General features: G+C 50.9%; 1 protein-coding gene across 7 annotated transcripts in view; it reads right to left on the reverse strand.

Moving 5' to 3' along the window:
- FANCA (FA complementation group A) overlaps positions 1 to 12,696 on the reverse strand; it is a 158,072-nt gene that overhangs the window by 28,047 nt on the left and 117,329 nt on the right. For all 7 annotated transcript variants that reach the window (XR_013586503.1, XM_078603618.1, XM_078603614.1 and 4 more), the window contains exons 33-37: positions 10,766 to 10,953; positions 8,860 to 8,956; positions 6,760 to 6,819; positions 5,361 to 5,465; positions 3,685 to 3,800 (exon numbers count right to left, since the gene is read on the reverse strand). Coding sequence is in view for 6 of the 7 variants with exons in the window: in XM_078603618.1 (XP_078459744.1) it covers positions 3,685 to 3,800; positions 5,361 to 5,465; positions 6,760 to 6,819; positions 8,860 to 8,956; positions 10,766 to 10,953 (566 nt within the window). In the remaining variant the exon portion in view is untranslated. The remainder of the gene's footprint in view (positions 1 to 3,684; positions 3,801 to 5,360; positions 5,466 to 6,759; positions 6,820 to 8,859; positions 8,957 to 10,765; positions 10,954 to 12,696) is intronic.

A 12,696-nucleotide genomic window follows, 5' to 3' on the forward strand; every position in this document is an offset into this window, starting at 1 on the left:
GGACTCGTCAAGGGGAAGCTGCCAAAATCCCGAAGAGAGGTCCAGTGTGGAAAAGAACTTAGCCCCCGACAATGCGTCAAGGGAGTCGTCCATACGCGGCAGGGGGTACGCATCTGCCACCGATATCTTATTCAATTTCCGGAAATCGACACAAAATCTCAAGTTGCCATCCTTTTTCTTAACCAAGACCACAGGAGCGCCCCATGGGCTGTTAGATGGCGATATAATGTCCGCAGCCAACATGTCTTCCACCGCCCCCCGAACGTGTTCTCGCTCCGCTGGACTCATCCGATGTGAATTTAACCGAATAGGGGCAGCGTCGCCCGTCTCAATGTGATGGGAAAGCAACGATGTGCGTCCCAAATCCAAATCGTCGGAGCTGAATACATCCGAATACGTCAGCAACAATTTACGCAGCGCATCACGTTGCCCCACGGACAGGGAAGAATTTTCGTCACATAAGGTAGCGATCCAACGATTATCCGAACCCCTTGGCTCGGAAACACCAGCGACCACTCCTCGGCGATGCGGACAATCGTGCGTCGCAAACGCCGTAGTGGCATGTGCCACAACCGTACCGGCCGGAACACGGATGTTTTCCACCCCCGCATTAAGCACCTGTAAAACCGGTAATTGATCCGGCCGGACGATGGTCTGTGCCCCAACTAACGCCAATCCCGTTGTTATCGTGGCGGATGGTGACAACAAGACCCCTAATGCTCCTAGCCGATTGGGCAGGGGCTTCCGATACCGCAAGGGTATAAGCATCTGTGAACCAGGTGGGATGTCCACAGATGCGACGGACAGCGCCTGCACCTGTACGGCCGAAGCAGGTCGCCCCCAGGGCGACGGCAGAAACGAGATTCGACGGCCCCCCGGCAATTCAATACAATTCTCATTGATTTTAATCAAAATGGGCATCTTAGCCAAAAAATCCGTGCCTAGTAAGCAAGGAACTGCCAAAGATCTCGATATTAACACAACGCCCGAAGCCGACACATCCCCTATAGATATCTTAGCATCCACCTGGCCCACAATCCCCATACTACCCCCGTTTGCAGCGACGCAAGACCCATAAACCGGACGCACAGCCCCCGGCGGAATGCCCAACAGATGGAAAATGACATCCGATATAATAGTCGCAGACGCTCCCGAGTCGACCAAAATGCGCACGTCCACACCTTGTATGGACCCCGGTACAGTGGACGAACCCGTAGCGGCCGCGACAACTCTCCGTGCCAATTTGCGCCACTGCGTAACTGAATGACAAGGCCCCGTCGATGGCCTTTCTTTAACAACAACAATAGGATCGCGCAACACAGGTGGTGGGTGAGGTGTAAAGCCTTGCCGAGTGTCTGGTGCGTGCCGACATGCCTGTTTCGGAGGTTCCTTGGTCGGCTTGTCCGGTGTTGTGGGCTCCTGCTGCGGCGGACCCGGGAAGCGGGCCCAGCAATCTTTGGCGTAATGGCCCCTACGGCCGCAGCGGAAGCAATCGGCCTCGTTGCGCCGAAGCGCAGGTCCTGCATCCCGGCGGCCCCGTCCCGATGGCGTAGCGCGCGGCCCCGGCCTTCCGCGTCCCGGCCATGGAGAGGAGGCAGCCGTCAGCTCCTGTGGACCCCGCTCATCCGGCACATAGATCGCCCTTGTGGGGTCCCACCCCATCGCGCCTCCTTCCTTGACGGGCCCACCCGTCCATGCCGCCACTTGCTTCCAGCGACGGAGATTAAACTGCGCGTCCAGACACTTTGCTGCCGCCCGGGACGTGAGCTTCTCATGCCCACACACAGGCATGGGGATCCCCAGATCCCGAGACAGCTCCAGCATTTTTCCCAATATGAGGGGCTCGAGCAGATCCTGTGGCGTGTCAGGATATGCTGCCATGGCCAGCTCCAACACCGCACCCCTGAACGCCACGGGCGATTCTTCGGGTGCTCGTTGTCGTTGAGCGAATCGCCGATGTGCGTCGTCAGGTGGCTCATAGGCGTCGGCCATTTCCTCAAAAACTCCACATAACGTCTTCTTCTTATCGGCCGTTATGGAACGGAAAAATCGCACAGATTCGTCGTCCAGTAGAGTCGGCAACACTTCCAAGGCCTCCGCATCGGTCCATCTTGCTGAACGAACCGCCGCCAAAAATCGGCAGGCGAAAGCGCTCCAATCGCCCCCGATAGAGAATTCCTTAACCGTAGTAAGGTGGCGACTCCGACTCCTCTTCACGCCGTCTTCCAATGATGGTTGTTGTGGAGGTAAATTCAAAATGGCGTCGGCCCGCGGCGTGGCCAAGATGGCGGTTTGGCGCCGCGGAGCGCGCAAGATGGCGTCTTCTTGCCGCGTGGCCAATGGCGGCGGCAGGGCAGGCAACGTGGCGGCCCGTGGAGCACCTTCTCGTTCCATCGTCGTCCTTGGCGTAACGAGGTGACACAGATGCGCCAGGACGTCCTTGAGTGTCTCCAGTTGTTCTGCCACCTGTTGCCATCTTTGCTCAGCGTCCGATGTTGTTGACGGACCCGCCATCGCGCCGACATCTTCCACGCCCGTCCCCGTGCTCGCCTCAGCAGGGCTCTCCTCCACCACCCCAGCAAAATCCGTGGTCGGAGGGAATTCGTCGTCGTCGGACGAAGAAGCCGATGCTGGCGCCGGGGGAATTTTCTTCCTTACTTGCTTAGACATGCCGTTTCACTTCTGACCCCAGTGTAATAAAGGACTTGACCACGATATCTGGCTCAGTGTCCTTTATTCGGTCCGTACTGCGTCCCCACACGGCTGTCTCTCTTATTCTCTCTGTGCTGGTTCCGATGTCACTCCAGTCCACATCAGCAGCCCCGCTGCTGTTCTTGTCGCTCTTGCAGCCCCACAGCAGCTCCGCTGCTGTACTCTCACACAGCTCCCTTGGCTGTTCCTGCTGCAGCTCCGACGGCCTCGTGCTGTCTCGCCTTCTCGTCGCTCCTGCGACTCCTGGCAGCCACCCCGCTGCTCCTCACACACAGCCTCACTGCCTATCTCTATCTGCAGCTTTACACCTCCCAGTAGCTCCCTACTGTTCCCAGGGTTGGCTCCCGCTTCTGACGGTGCCCCCTCGGCTCGTACGCCCGCGTGGCCCCACACCTTTCCATTCACACCCCGACTGCCTTCTCCTTCCGGTTTACCCGCTTAAGGACCCCCTACCTTTCACCCACGTCACCTGGCTCCGCCTCCTCGTGACGTCACATCCGGAAGGTCGCTTTCGCCCGCATTACACCTGCTAAAATATAAATATTTTTAAAAATAATGTTATAGTGTGCTTACCCACCAAAGGTATTTTGTAAGTCCTATTCAGCCCTCAGAGAGTAAGGAAAAGGTCCCCTACTCTCTACAACAGCACAGCAGAGACAGCCTGACCTCGACAATTAATTGACTGCAGGATGTGACCCTGTAGAGAGATGGAGGGTGATGAGTTAAGAGCTGAGGCGTGCGCTGTGTATGTTGACCTTCTTTCGCATTGTACATAGCCACCCATGCTAATCGGAGTAAGATGGGACAACAAATTAAACACAAAAACCAGTGATGAAGAAATTAGTTTTCAATTTAGAAAACTGGGGTGTCAGAGGCTGGCAAGGGAACGTAATTATCAGGCAAGGCATGCGCCAACTTGAGGGTTGTTCACGAGGCATCGCTCTGGGTCTGTTCCAGATGCCGGGATCTTACTGCTGGGCGCAGGAGTAGGCTTCATCCAGGCAAAGGAGTTCATTGGGCAATCCGGCCTTCCAGGGCGAGTGGCCACATAGCACGGACAGCACTGGCCTCAGCTGAAGCCACCAGCCCTACATACACACACACACACAAAGATCCCCCATGTAGCCTTACCAGACTGTTAGGAGTGAGCGTGGATGGTGTAGTGGTGAGCGTGGATGGTGTAGGGGTGAGTGTGGATGGTGTAAGGGTGAGTGTGGATGGTGTAGGGGTGAGTGTGGATGGTGTAAGGGTGGGCGTGGATGGTGTAGAGGTGAGTGTGGATGGTGTAGGGGTGAGTGTGGATGGTGTAAGGGTGAGTGTGGATGGTGTAGGGGTGAGTGTGGATGGTGTAGAGGTGAGTGTGGATGGTGTAAGGGTGAGAGTGGATGGTGTAGTGGTGAGTGTGGATGGTGTAGTAGTGAGTGTGGATGGTGTAGTGGTGAGCATGGATGGTGTAGGGATGAGTGTGGATGGTGTAGAGGTGAGTGTGGATGGGGTAGAAGTGAGTGTGGATGGTGTAGGGGTGAGTGTGGATGGCGTAGTGGTGAGCATGGATGGTGTAGGGGTGAGTGTGGATGGTGTAGTGGTGAGTGTGGATGGTGTAGGGGTGAGTGTGGATGGTGTAGTGGTGAGCGTGGATGGTGTAGAGGTGAGCGTGCATGGTGTAGTGGTGAGCGTGAATGGTGTAGCGGTGAGCGTGGATGTTGTAGGGGTGAGTGTGGATGGTGTAGAAGTGAGTGTGGATGGTGTAGGGGTGAGTGTGGATGGTGTAGGGGTGAGCGTGGATGGTGTAGGGGTGAGTGTGGATGGTGTAGTGGTGAGTGTGGATGGTGTAGAAGTGAGTGTGGATGGTGTAGGGGTGAGTGTGGATGTTGTAGGGGTGAGTGTGGATGTTGTAGGGGTGAGTGTGGATGGTGGAGGGGTGAGTGTGTATGGTGTAGGGGTGAGTGTGGATGTTGTAGGGGTGAGTGTGGATGTTGTAGGGGTGAGTGTGGATGTTGTAGGGGTGAGTGTGGATGGTGTAGGGGTGAGTGTGGATGTTGTAGGGGTGAGCGTGGATGGTGTAGGGGTGAGTGTGGATGGTGTAGGGGTGAGTGTGGATGTTGTAGGGGTGAGTGTGGATAGTGTAGGGGTGAGCGTGGATGGTGTAGGGGTGAGTGTGGATGGTGTAGGGGTGAGCGTGGATGTTGTAGGGGTGAGTGTGGATGTTGTAGGGGTGAGTGTGGATGGTGGAGGGGTGAGCGTGGATGGTGTAGGGGTGAGTGTGGATGGTGTAGGGGTGAGTGTGGATGTTGTAGGGGTGAGTGTGGATGGTGGAGGGGTGAGCGTGGATGGTGTAGGGGTGAGTGTGGATGGTGGAGGGGTGAGTGCGGATGTTGTAGGGGTGAGCGTGGATGGTGTAGGGGTGAGTGTGGATGGTGTAGGGGTGAGTGTAGATGTTGTAGGGGTGAGTGTGGATGGTGGAGGGGTGAGTGTGGATGGTGGAGGGGTGAGTGTGGATGTTGTAGGGGTGAGTGTGGATGTTGTAGGGGTGAGTGTGGATGTTGTAGGGGTGAGTGTGGATGTTGTAGGGGTGAGTGTGGATGGTGGAGGGGTGAGTGTGGATGGTGGAGGGGTGAGCGTGGAGGGGAGGTGAGCCCCGGTCTCACTGCGATGGAGACGAACAGGAGGGGTGACGACGTCAGCAGCTGGAGCCACGCGGAGGCCGCAGCCTCGTAGCAGTGCGGGGAACGCGAGCACTTGAGCAGTATGCCCTGGGGCACACACACGCATGTCCACAGACGCACGCGTGTCCACACACGCACGCGTGTACACACACGCACGCGTGTACACACACGCACGCGTGTACACACACGCACGCGTGTACACACACGCACGCGTGTACACACACCCACGCATATTAACATACAGCAATCCCTCGCCAAGCGCAGACTTACCAACCGCGGGATTCATGACGTACAGGACACATCGGGTTATTTCATGGATTTTAACACTGGCCTTTAAACATGTAATTGTTTATTATTCAAGTTAAAATTCTATCTAAGATCATTATTCATATTTATTTTTCTTCCTCCTGTGGGGGTCACCTCAAAAGTGGTGTTTAAAAAACTTGCCCAAGAACCCCGAAAGGATTAAAACAAAACACCATTGATGAAGGTTCAAAGATTACATGTGTAATCTTATAAAAACAAGTAATAAATTAACTTAAAAAGAGTATGCATGCATCAATTAATAATGGAAATAGGTTTCAACATTTGCACAAATATATTTCATAACCCCATGTGGTTGTGAAATAATTAAAATAACCTTATGTATCCTCACTTTTGAGGCCATGCTATTTAATCCAGAAGATGTTCTTGCTTGGAGCCGGCGTCCATCCACAATGTTGTGTGGATGCACCGATACCAGAACAGCGTGTTGGTGATTACAAGCCCATGGGCTGTACAGAAGTCTAGCAGCCTCCGACTGTTGTTATTGAGATGATGCAGCCTATGCCTTCCAATTACTCCAGACCAGGTGTGGTTTAAAATTATTGGGATCGTCAGAACCGACCCTGCAGTACAACATAAAAGTTTAATTTAAGCCATTGACAATTAAAATTTTGGCCAAGCGGTAGTATATGTGCCGCGGTGGGGAGATGTGAACTACCTCACCCAGTACACAGGTATTGGGCTTGATCCCGACCCTGACGCCTGTATATTTGGATTTTGCATGTTCTCCCCGTGGTCATGTGGATTTTTCTCCAAGTCCGTTTTTTCCCTTCACATTAAGAAACGTGCGTTTAGAGTATTTGGCTGATATAAATTTCCACGTGATGGTAAGCCACTTCTTTGAGCTATCATTTGCGGCCAGGTCGCTTTTGAAGAAGAGCTATATAGCTCAGTGGGCCTTACCTGGTAAACTAAAAATAGTTAAGTTTTTAAATAGTTAAAAGAAAAGGCTGAACAAGACGTCCCAAAATGTAACCCTGAAGTCAGTGCCACTGGAGTGGTGTTTGGGACGTGTGGCTGCGGATTGCTGATGGTGGCTGTGAGCCAAGGCACTCACTCTCGTGAGATGCAGAGTGATGCTCCGAGGCAGTATGGAGCCCTCGCAGCAGAAAGCCCTCTGAGGACGACACAGCAGCCAACACAGTTAGCACAGCCACGCATACACCCATACACGCATACACCCATACATGCATGCTTACATACAGACATGCACCTACAGCCGGACAGCTTCTACACCAACAACCAAATCCACCTACAGACAACCACAATTACAGGCCGTGTTCTGCGTTTAATTTCTGGCTTCAGGCTATACAAGTGGGCACCTGGGGTACACCGATTGTCATAGGGTTGTTGTTCTTCTTCTTGGTTCTTTCGGTAAAGTCACGTAGAAGGGAAGTAATAAAAGAATAAAAATAAAACATAATAAAAAATTCTCACGACGTTTCGGCCATAACGCAAGCAGCCGTCCTCAGGTGAAAACCAGGTATGTCGAGGCGACAGCGTCTGAATGAAACAGCACACGTGCTTGGAGCATATATATAAGCTGGGTTGGAAGGGGGGAAAAGGGCGCCTTGACAAAAGAATATGCATATCAAGATGAATTTAGCATATTTATGGGAAATGCAGGTATCACATGCATATCAAGAGGAATTTAGCATATTTAAATATGCTAAATTCCTCTTGATATGCATATTCTTTTGTCAAGGCGCCCTTTTCCCCTCTTCCAACCCAGCGCTCCAAGCACGTGTGCTGTTTCATTCAGACGCTGTCGCCTAGACAGACCTGGTTTTCACCTGAGGACGGCTGCTTGCGTTGTGGCCGAAACGTCGTGAGAATTGTTTTATTATGTTTTATTTTTATTATTTTATTACTTCCCTTCTATGTGACTTTACCGAAAGAACCAAGAAGATGAATCCCTGCAGTCACGAAAGCTTTAAATCGAAATTTAGGGTTGTTGTTTTTCACAATAAAGTAAATTTTACAAACACTTTGCTCTGTGCCGTAGTCAACAAGCATTATTGAACTAAAATCGCTGGACCTACGCACATTCCAACACTGGTTTATTATAATGCACGCATTGCTGCTGATCGTTGGCCCCTGCCTCCTATGTTAAGCTGGCCACAGTATGTGTGTACGTGCATTGAGCACGTGTGTGCTTGTGTGTGTGTGTTTGTTATGCGTAGGTCAGTGAGCTTCTCTGCCGGGCAAGGCTGCGTTGGCTGGGTCATGTGGCCGTCATGCCCAACCACCGCATGCCCTAGCAGCTTATGTTTGGCTGGATAGGGGGGGCTCTAAAGGCACGACACAGGCTGGAAAAGAGATGGACTGATGTGGTACATGAGGATGTGGAGCTCCGTGAACTGGTACCGGCAGTATCAAGATCGGCCTCTATGTAGGAAGCTCGTGAAGGACGCTACTGGACAGTTAGAGGCAGTCGTCATCCAACAACAACGAAGGGCACAGGAGCAACGCTCAAAACTTGCTGTATTTGAGCGACGGGCGGCTAAAATGCAGCAAGTTGGCACAAGGAGTGGCACAGGTGGTGCATCTGCCAGTCATTCTCGGGAAATCAACACATGGCACCTGGGTCTGTCCCATAATCTCCTGCCATTCGAGTTCAATTCCCGCTTACTGCCAAGACCAGTGACGATTATATGAATCAGTCTGGGGCCTCCCGTAGGTTGACTCATCATCAAATTAGTACCTGGTGCGGTGTGTAAACATCAGTAATGTCAATAAAATAACATCAATAAACGCAGCCGCACATGGTGTTGGCCACCCACTCCCTCGTGTGCCATGCCAGCCTTCATAGATGCTCACTAACAGCACTTGCCCCAACAGTCCGGTGAGGCTAGACGGGGGAACTTTATCTGTGTCTTTGTATGTGTGTATATTTAACTTCTTTCTCACTGTGCGGAGCCAACCGTGCTAATCAGAGGTGCCGGGGAAGGAAAACAAACTAAACACAAAAGTAGTTATAAAAAAAATTTGTTTTCAATCTAGACGATGATTTAAATGTGCGTAGCTCCAGCGGCTTTCTAATATCGGAAGAAGAGCATTCCAGGTGTCTGTGGAAGCGCGTCTGAAAGTGTTGCGCAATGATGCAGTGACTGTGGAGTGTGTGTGAGACGCCGGTGAGACGAATCTCTGCTCGTACTAATTCGTTGTTGGTCAGGCTGAAGAGGTCACGAAGGCCGGCGTCGTCTCTGGAAGGCCTCGTGAGCAAGGTCTCGGCAGGCAAGCCCAACAGCACCCTGCAACAACGACGACCTTCAGCACCCACCCACCCCACCTGCTGGACAGTGCCCCGCTAAAGCGCCACACACGGAGCACGACACAGTACACTCTACTCAACCTAGCAACACGAAACACAATACGCTTCTTCACTGACGGTCCCACATCGCCACACCCCCTGGGTCCCCCCTCCTCGTACGTGACAACCCCTAGGCATTCTAGATTTGAAGCTTTCGTGACTGCAAGGATTCATACTCCTTGGTTTTTTCGGTAAAGTCACGTAGGTAGGTGGTGGCAGGTTTAACAACACATTTATATTTACGCGATCTAAGCCAACAATCTCTATTATGAATAATACTGGTCGCGAAAGCCCGACTACTACATGTTAAATTGGCCAATAACAGTTACATTGTGCAGTTTTTTGTTGCTCTCGGAGGAAACAGGACAAACGAGAGGAAACCCGTGCAGAACAAGGGGGGTGAGAGAGAGAGAACGTACAAGCGCAACACAGAGAGGTGCCCAAGCTAGGAGTTCAACTCTGCTTCTTGCTGAGGCGGCTCACATCGTTATCATCACACCAAGTGGTCAGATGAAGGTTGCAGCGTTTGCAATTACTTTCTCACAACCCACACGGATGGAGGGCGCCTCCACTCTGAGGTGGGAATTACCCACACTTTACCCTACGACACGCAGATTTGTCAATCGACTGTGGCATATCCATTAATACCGCTGGTGGTGCCACGATGGAGGGCGCCCCAGTGGTGAGATGTTAACTACCTCTCTTGGTATACACGAGGTCGCGGGTTCGATCCAGACCCTAATGACTATATTTGGAGTCTCATTGTTCTCCCCGTGATCCAGTGTATTTTTCTCTGGGTCCTCCGGTTTTCCCCTCCACATTTAGAATCAACGTGCATTTAGAGTATTTGGCGGCTATACATTTCCACGTGATGTGCTATCATTTGTGGCCAAGTCGCTTCTGAAAAAGAGCTAAATAGCACAGTGGGCCTTTCGATTTAAGAAACTTGCGCCATCATTTCAACTGCCGAGCCAGAATATGGAATTGAACTGGCAACCTGTAGTTTGCAAGTCCAGTGTGTAGAAGTAGTATTTAACAATGGAGATAACATCTAGACCCATTAAGACTCAAGACATCAGACATATTCCACAATTTTGGCACGAGAAGTGGTAGGATGGGTGTGTTCATGAGCGGAATCAGCCAAGCATGCATTTAATGGTGGGATTCATCTTCTTGGTTCTTTCGGTAAAGTCACGTAGAAGGGACGTTTCGGCCACAACGCAAGCAGCCGTCCTCAGGTGAAAACCAGGTCTGTCGTGGCGACAGCGTCTGAATGTCGCCTCGACAGACCTGGTTTTCACCTGAGGACGGCTGCTTGCGTTGTGGCCGAAACGTCGTGAGAATTATTTTATTATGTTTTATTTTGATTATTTTATTACTTCCCTTCTACGTGACTTTACCGAAAGAACCAAGAAGATGAATCCCTGCAGTCACGAAAGCTTTAAATCGAAATTTAATGGTGGGATTTTTAAGATTTCAAGTGGAGGATCTGGTGTTCAGTGTTACAGACCCAACATGAAGCTTCAGCATTCATTTACAATATGAAATTGGGACGTCCTAAACTATATAATTATAATTTAGCAGTAACATTTATAGTAATCTTAACTTAATTGAATTACTCACTGGTTAGCTCTATTTTATATTTAAACTCAAACCTTTGACAATGCTTAACCAACGTGGCTCAACTTTGCAACATTTATAACACGAAAAAAATGACCAACATTTGCTTTTGGGAAGAGCTTTCACGAACCTCACAAAGGAGTGCATTAGTGTCTCTTGCTCGGGGGTGGCAAAACTCTCGGCCTGCTGCTGCTGTTGCCCTGCAGCCTGCCACTCGTCTAATTGCTGGATGTTCTCCCTCAGTCCCTCGAGCAGCCAGTGCTGGGGAACTTCCTCGCCCAATGACGTGGACGGAGCCTCCACATCAACCGCCAACTCCTGCACACGTCGCCACAGTGAGGAAGTGAGCCACAGTTGTTTGTGTGTGGTCGGTGCGAGGCGGGCGAGGAGGCTGCGTTAGCTGGGTCACGCAGCCCACATACCCAGCCGCTGCCGCATGCATAAGCGACTGCTGTCTGGCCAGACAGAGGGGGGTAAACTATGTGAGTAGAGGAGGACGAGGAGTTGATTAGACTTGCCGATGACTGGTACAGGTGCTGTCAACATCGGCCTCTGTGGAAGAGGCTCGTGAAGGATGCTATTTGGCAGTTGGAGGCAGTCCCCTCCAGCAGCAGCAGCAGAGTGATACTCACAACAACGAGCAGGTAAACTCGGGTCGCCGGGTTTGTATCGCAGCGCGCTAACCGCTACACGAACGCTCCCCACGCTTTAAAATCCACTGCCGCCACCACAAGCATCGGCACTGACAATAATCATCGCAGCTGGTTATTTGACGACGGGCATCAATGTATATACGAGCTTAGCCAACAGCCACTCGCTGGGCTATTGGTGTTGGGTGACTTCAATAGCCAAAGCATATAATGAATGGGGCTACTAAAAAAAAAAAGAGAAAACTCGAGGAATGGTCTTCGGCACAAGAAATCCCTCACATACGACCCTAAACAGCCAGGCACAATTCAGCGCGGCCTGATGGAATAAGGAGCATAAAACCCAGACTTGAACTTTGTCTCAAAGGACAAAATTGGACAGCGAAATTGGATTACTTATACCGGTCATAACCTTCCAGACCACGGCCGCATTGGCACTTCAAGGGTGACCGTGGCCTGGCTTTGAAAGAGAAACCAAAGTTCAATTGAGGAAGCTGGAGCCGAAGCCTGTAAACTTCAATCCATTCAAAAAGAAATCTGACATCTGAAGTGGTATTGGGAAAAAACTATAATTTGTGGCCAGGTCACTTCTGAAAAATAAGTTAATACCTTAGTAGGCTTTGCTTGGTAGGATGGGGATGGTTTAGTTGTATTTGTTTGTGTTTGGGCGATTTGTTTACCTTTCTTCTACTTTGCACTCTATTGTGTTTCGTGCTGTTTGTTGTTGTAAAATTCTTACCCGCCCCTACTGGACATCTGTGAAAAATATCTTTATCGCTTATCGGGTTCCTATTGCAGTATAAATATGCCGATTCTGATACACACGCCATGTTAGCAACCAGAAACAGACTCTTGAAAGAGTTCATCAGAACTGGTGACCGAGATAAGAGGACACTGCACTGCTCGAGTCCCTGGACTCTATGCGAATGGAAACATTGGAGAGATGTCACCGCAGACTTGGACTTGACTCGCCACAGCTCGTTAAAGCCTGGCAGCCCCCCTCTGCAATCTGGATGCCTCGTGGCCAACAGAGCAGCACAAGCCACAGTGAACGCCGTGGCTTCCCATGCGCTGTCCCTATGAGCCTATCGGGTGCGAAGACCAGAGGGGGGTTATAATGTGGTCATGTAGATTAGAATGGGTCATATTAATCTGAGAAGATGTAGTACCTATTATAATTATCGGTTGGGTTAGTTGGAGTTCATCAACGTATGGTGAATTGCTTTTTGTGTTTAGCTTGTCCTTCCCCGCATCTCCGATTAGCATGGTTGGCAATGTAGGGTGCGAAATAAGTTAAACATATATGCATTCCTTATGTTAATTTGAGAATATGCAGTACATATTACCGGTTGGAATAGTCACAGTTAATCAACATATGATAATTAAATGGTGTATTACTCCCCTACCCCACACC

This window comes from Lampetra planeri, chromosome 20 (genome assembly GCF_965212315.1).
Source record: "Lampetra planeri chromosome 20, kcLamPlan1.2.h2, whole genome shotgun sequence".
Taxonomy (NCBI): Eukaryota; Metazoa; Chordata; class Hyperoartia; order Petromyzontiformes; family Petromyzontidae; genus Lampetra; species Lampetra planeri.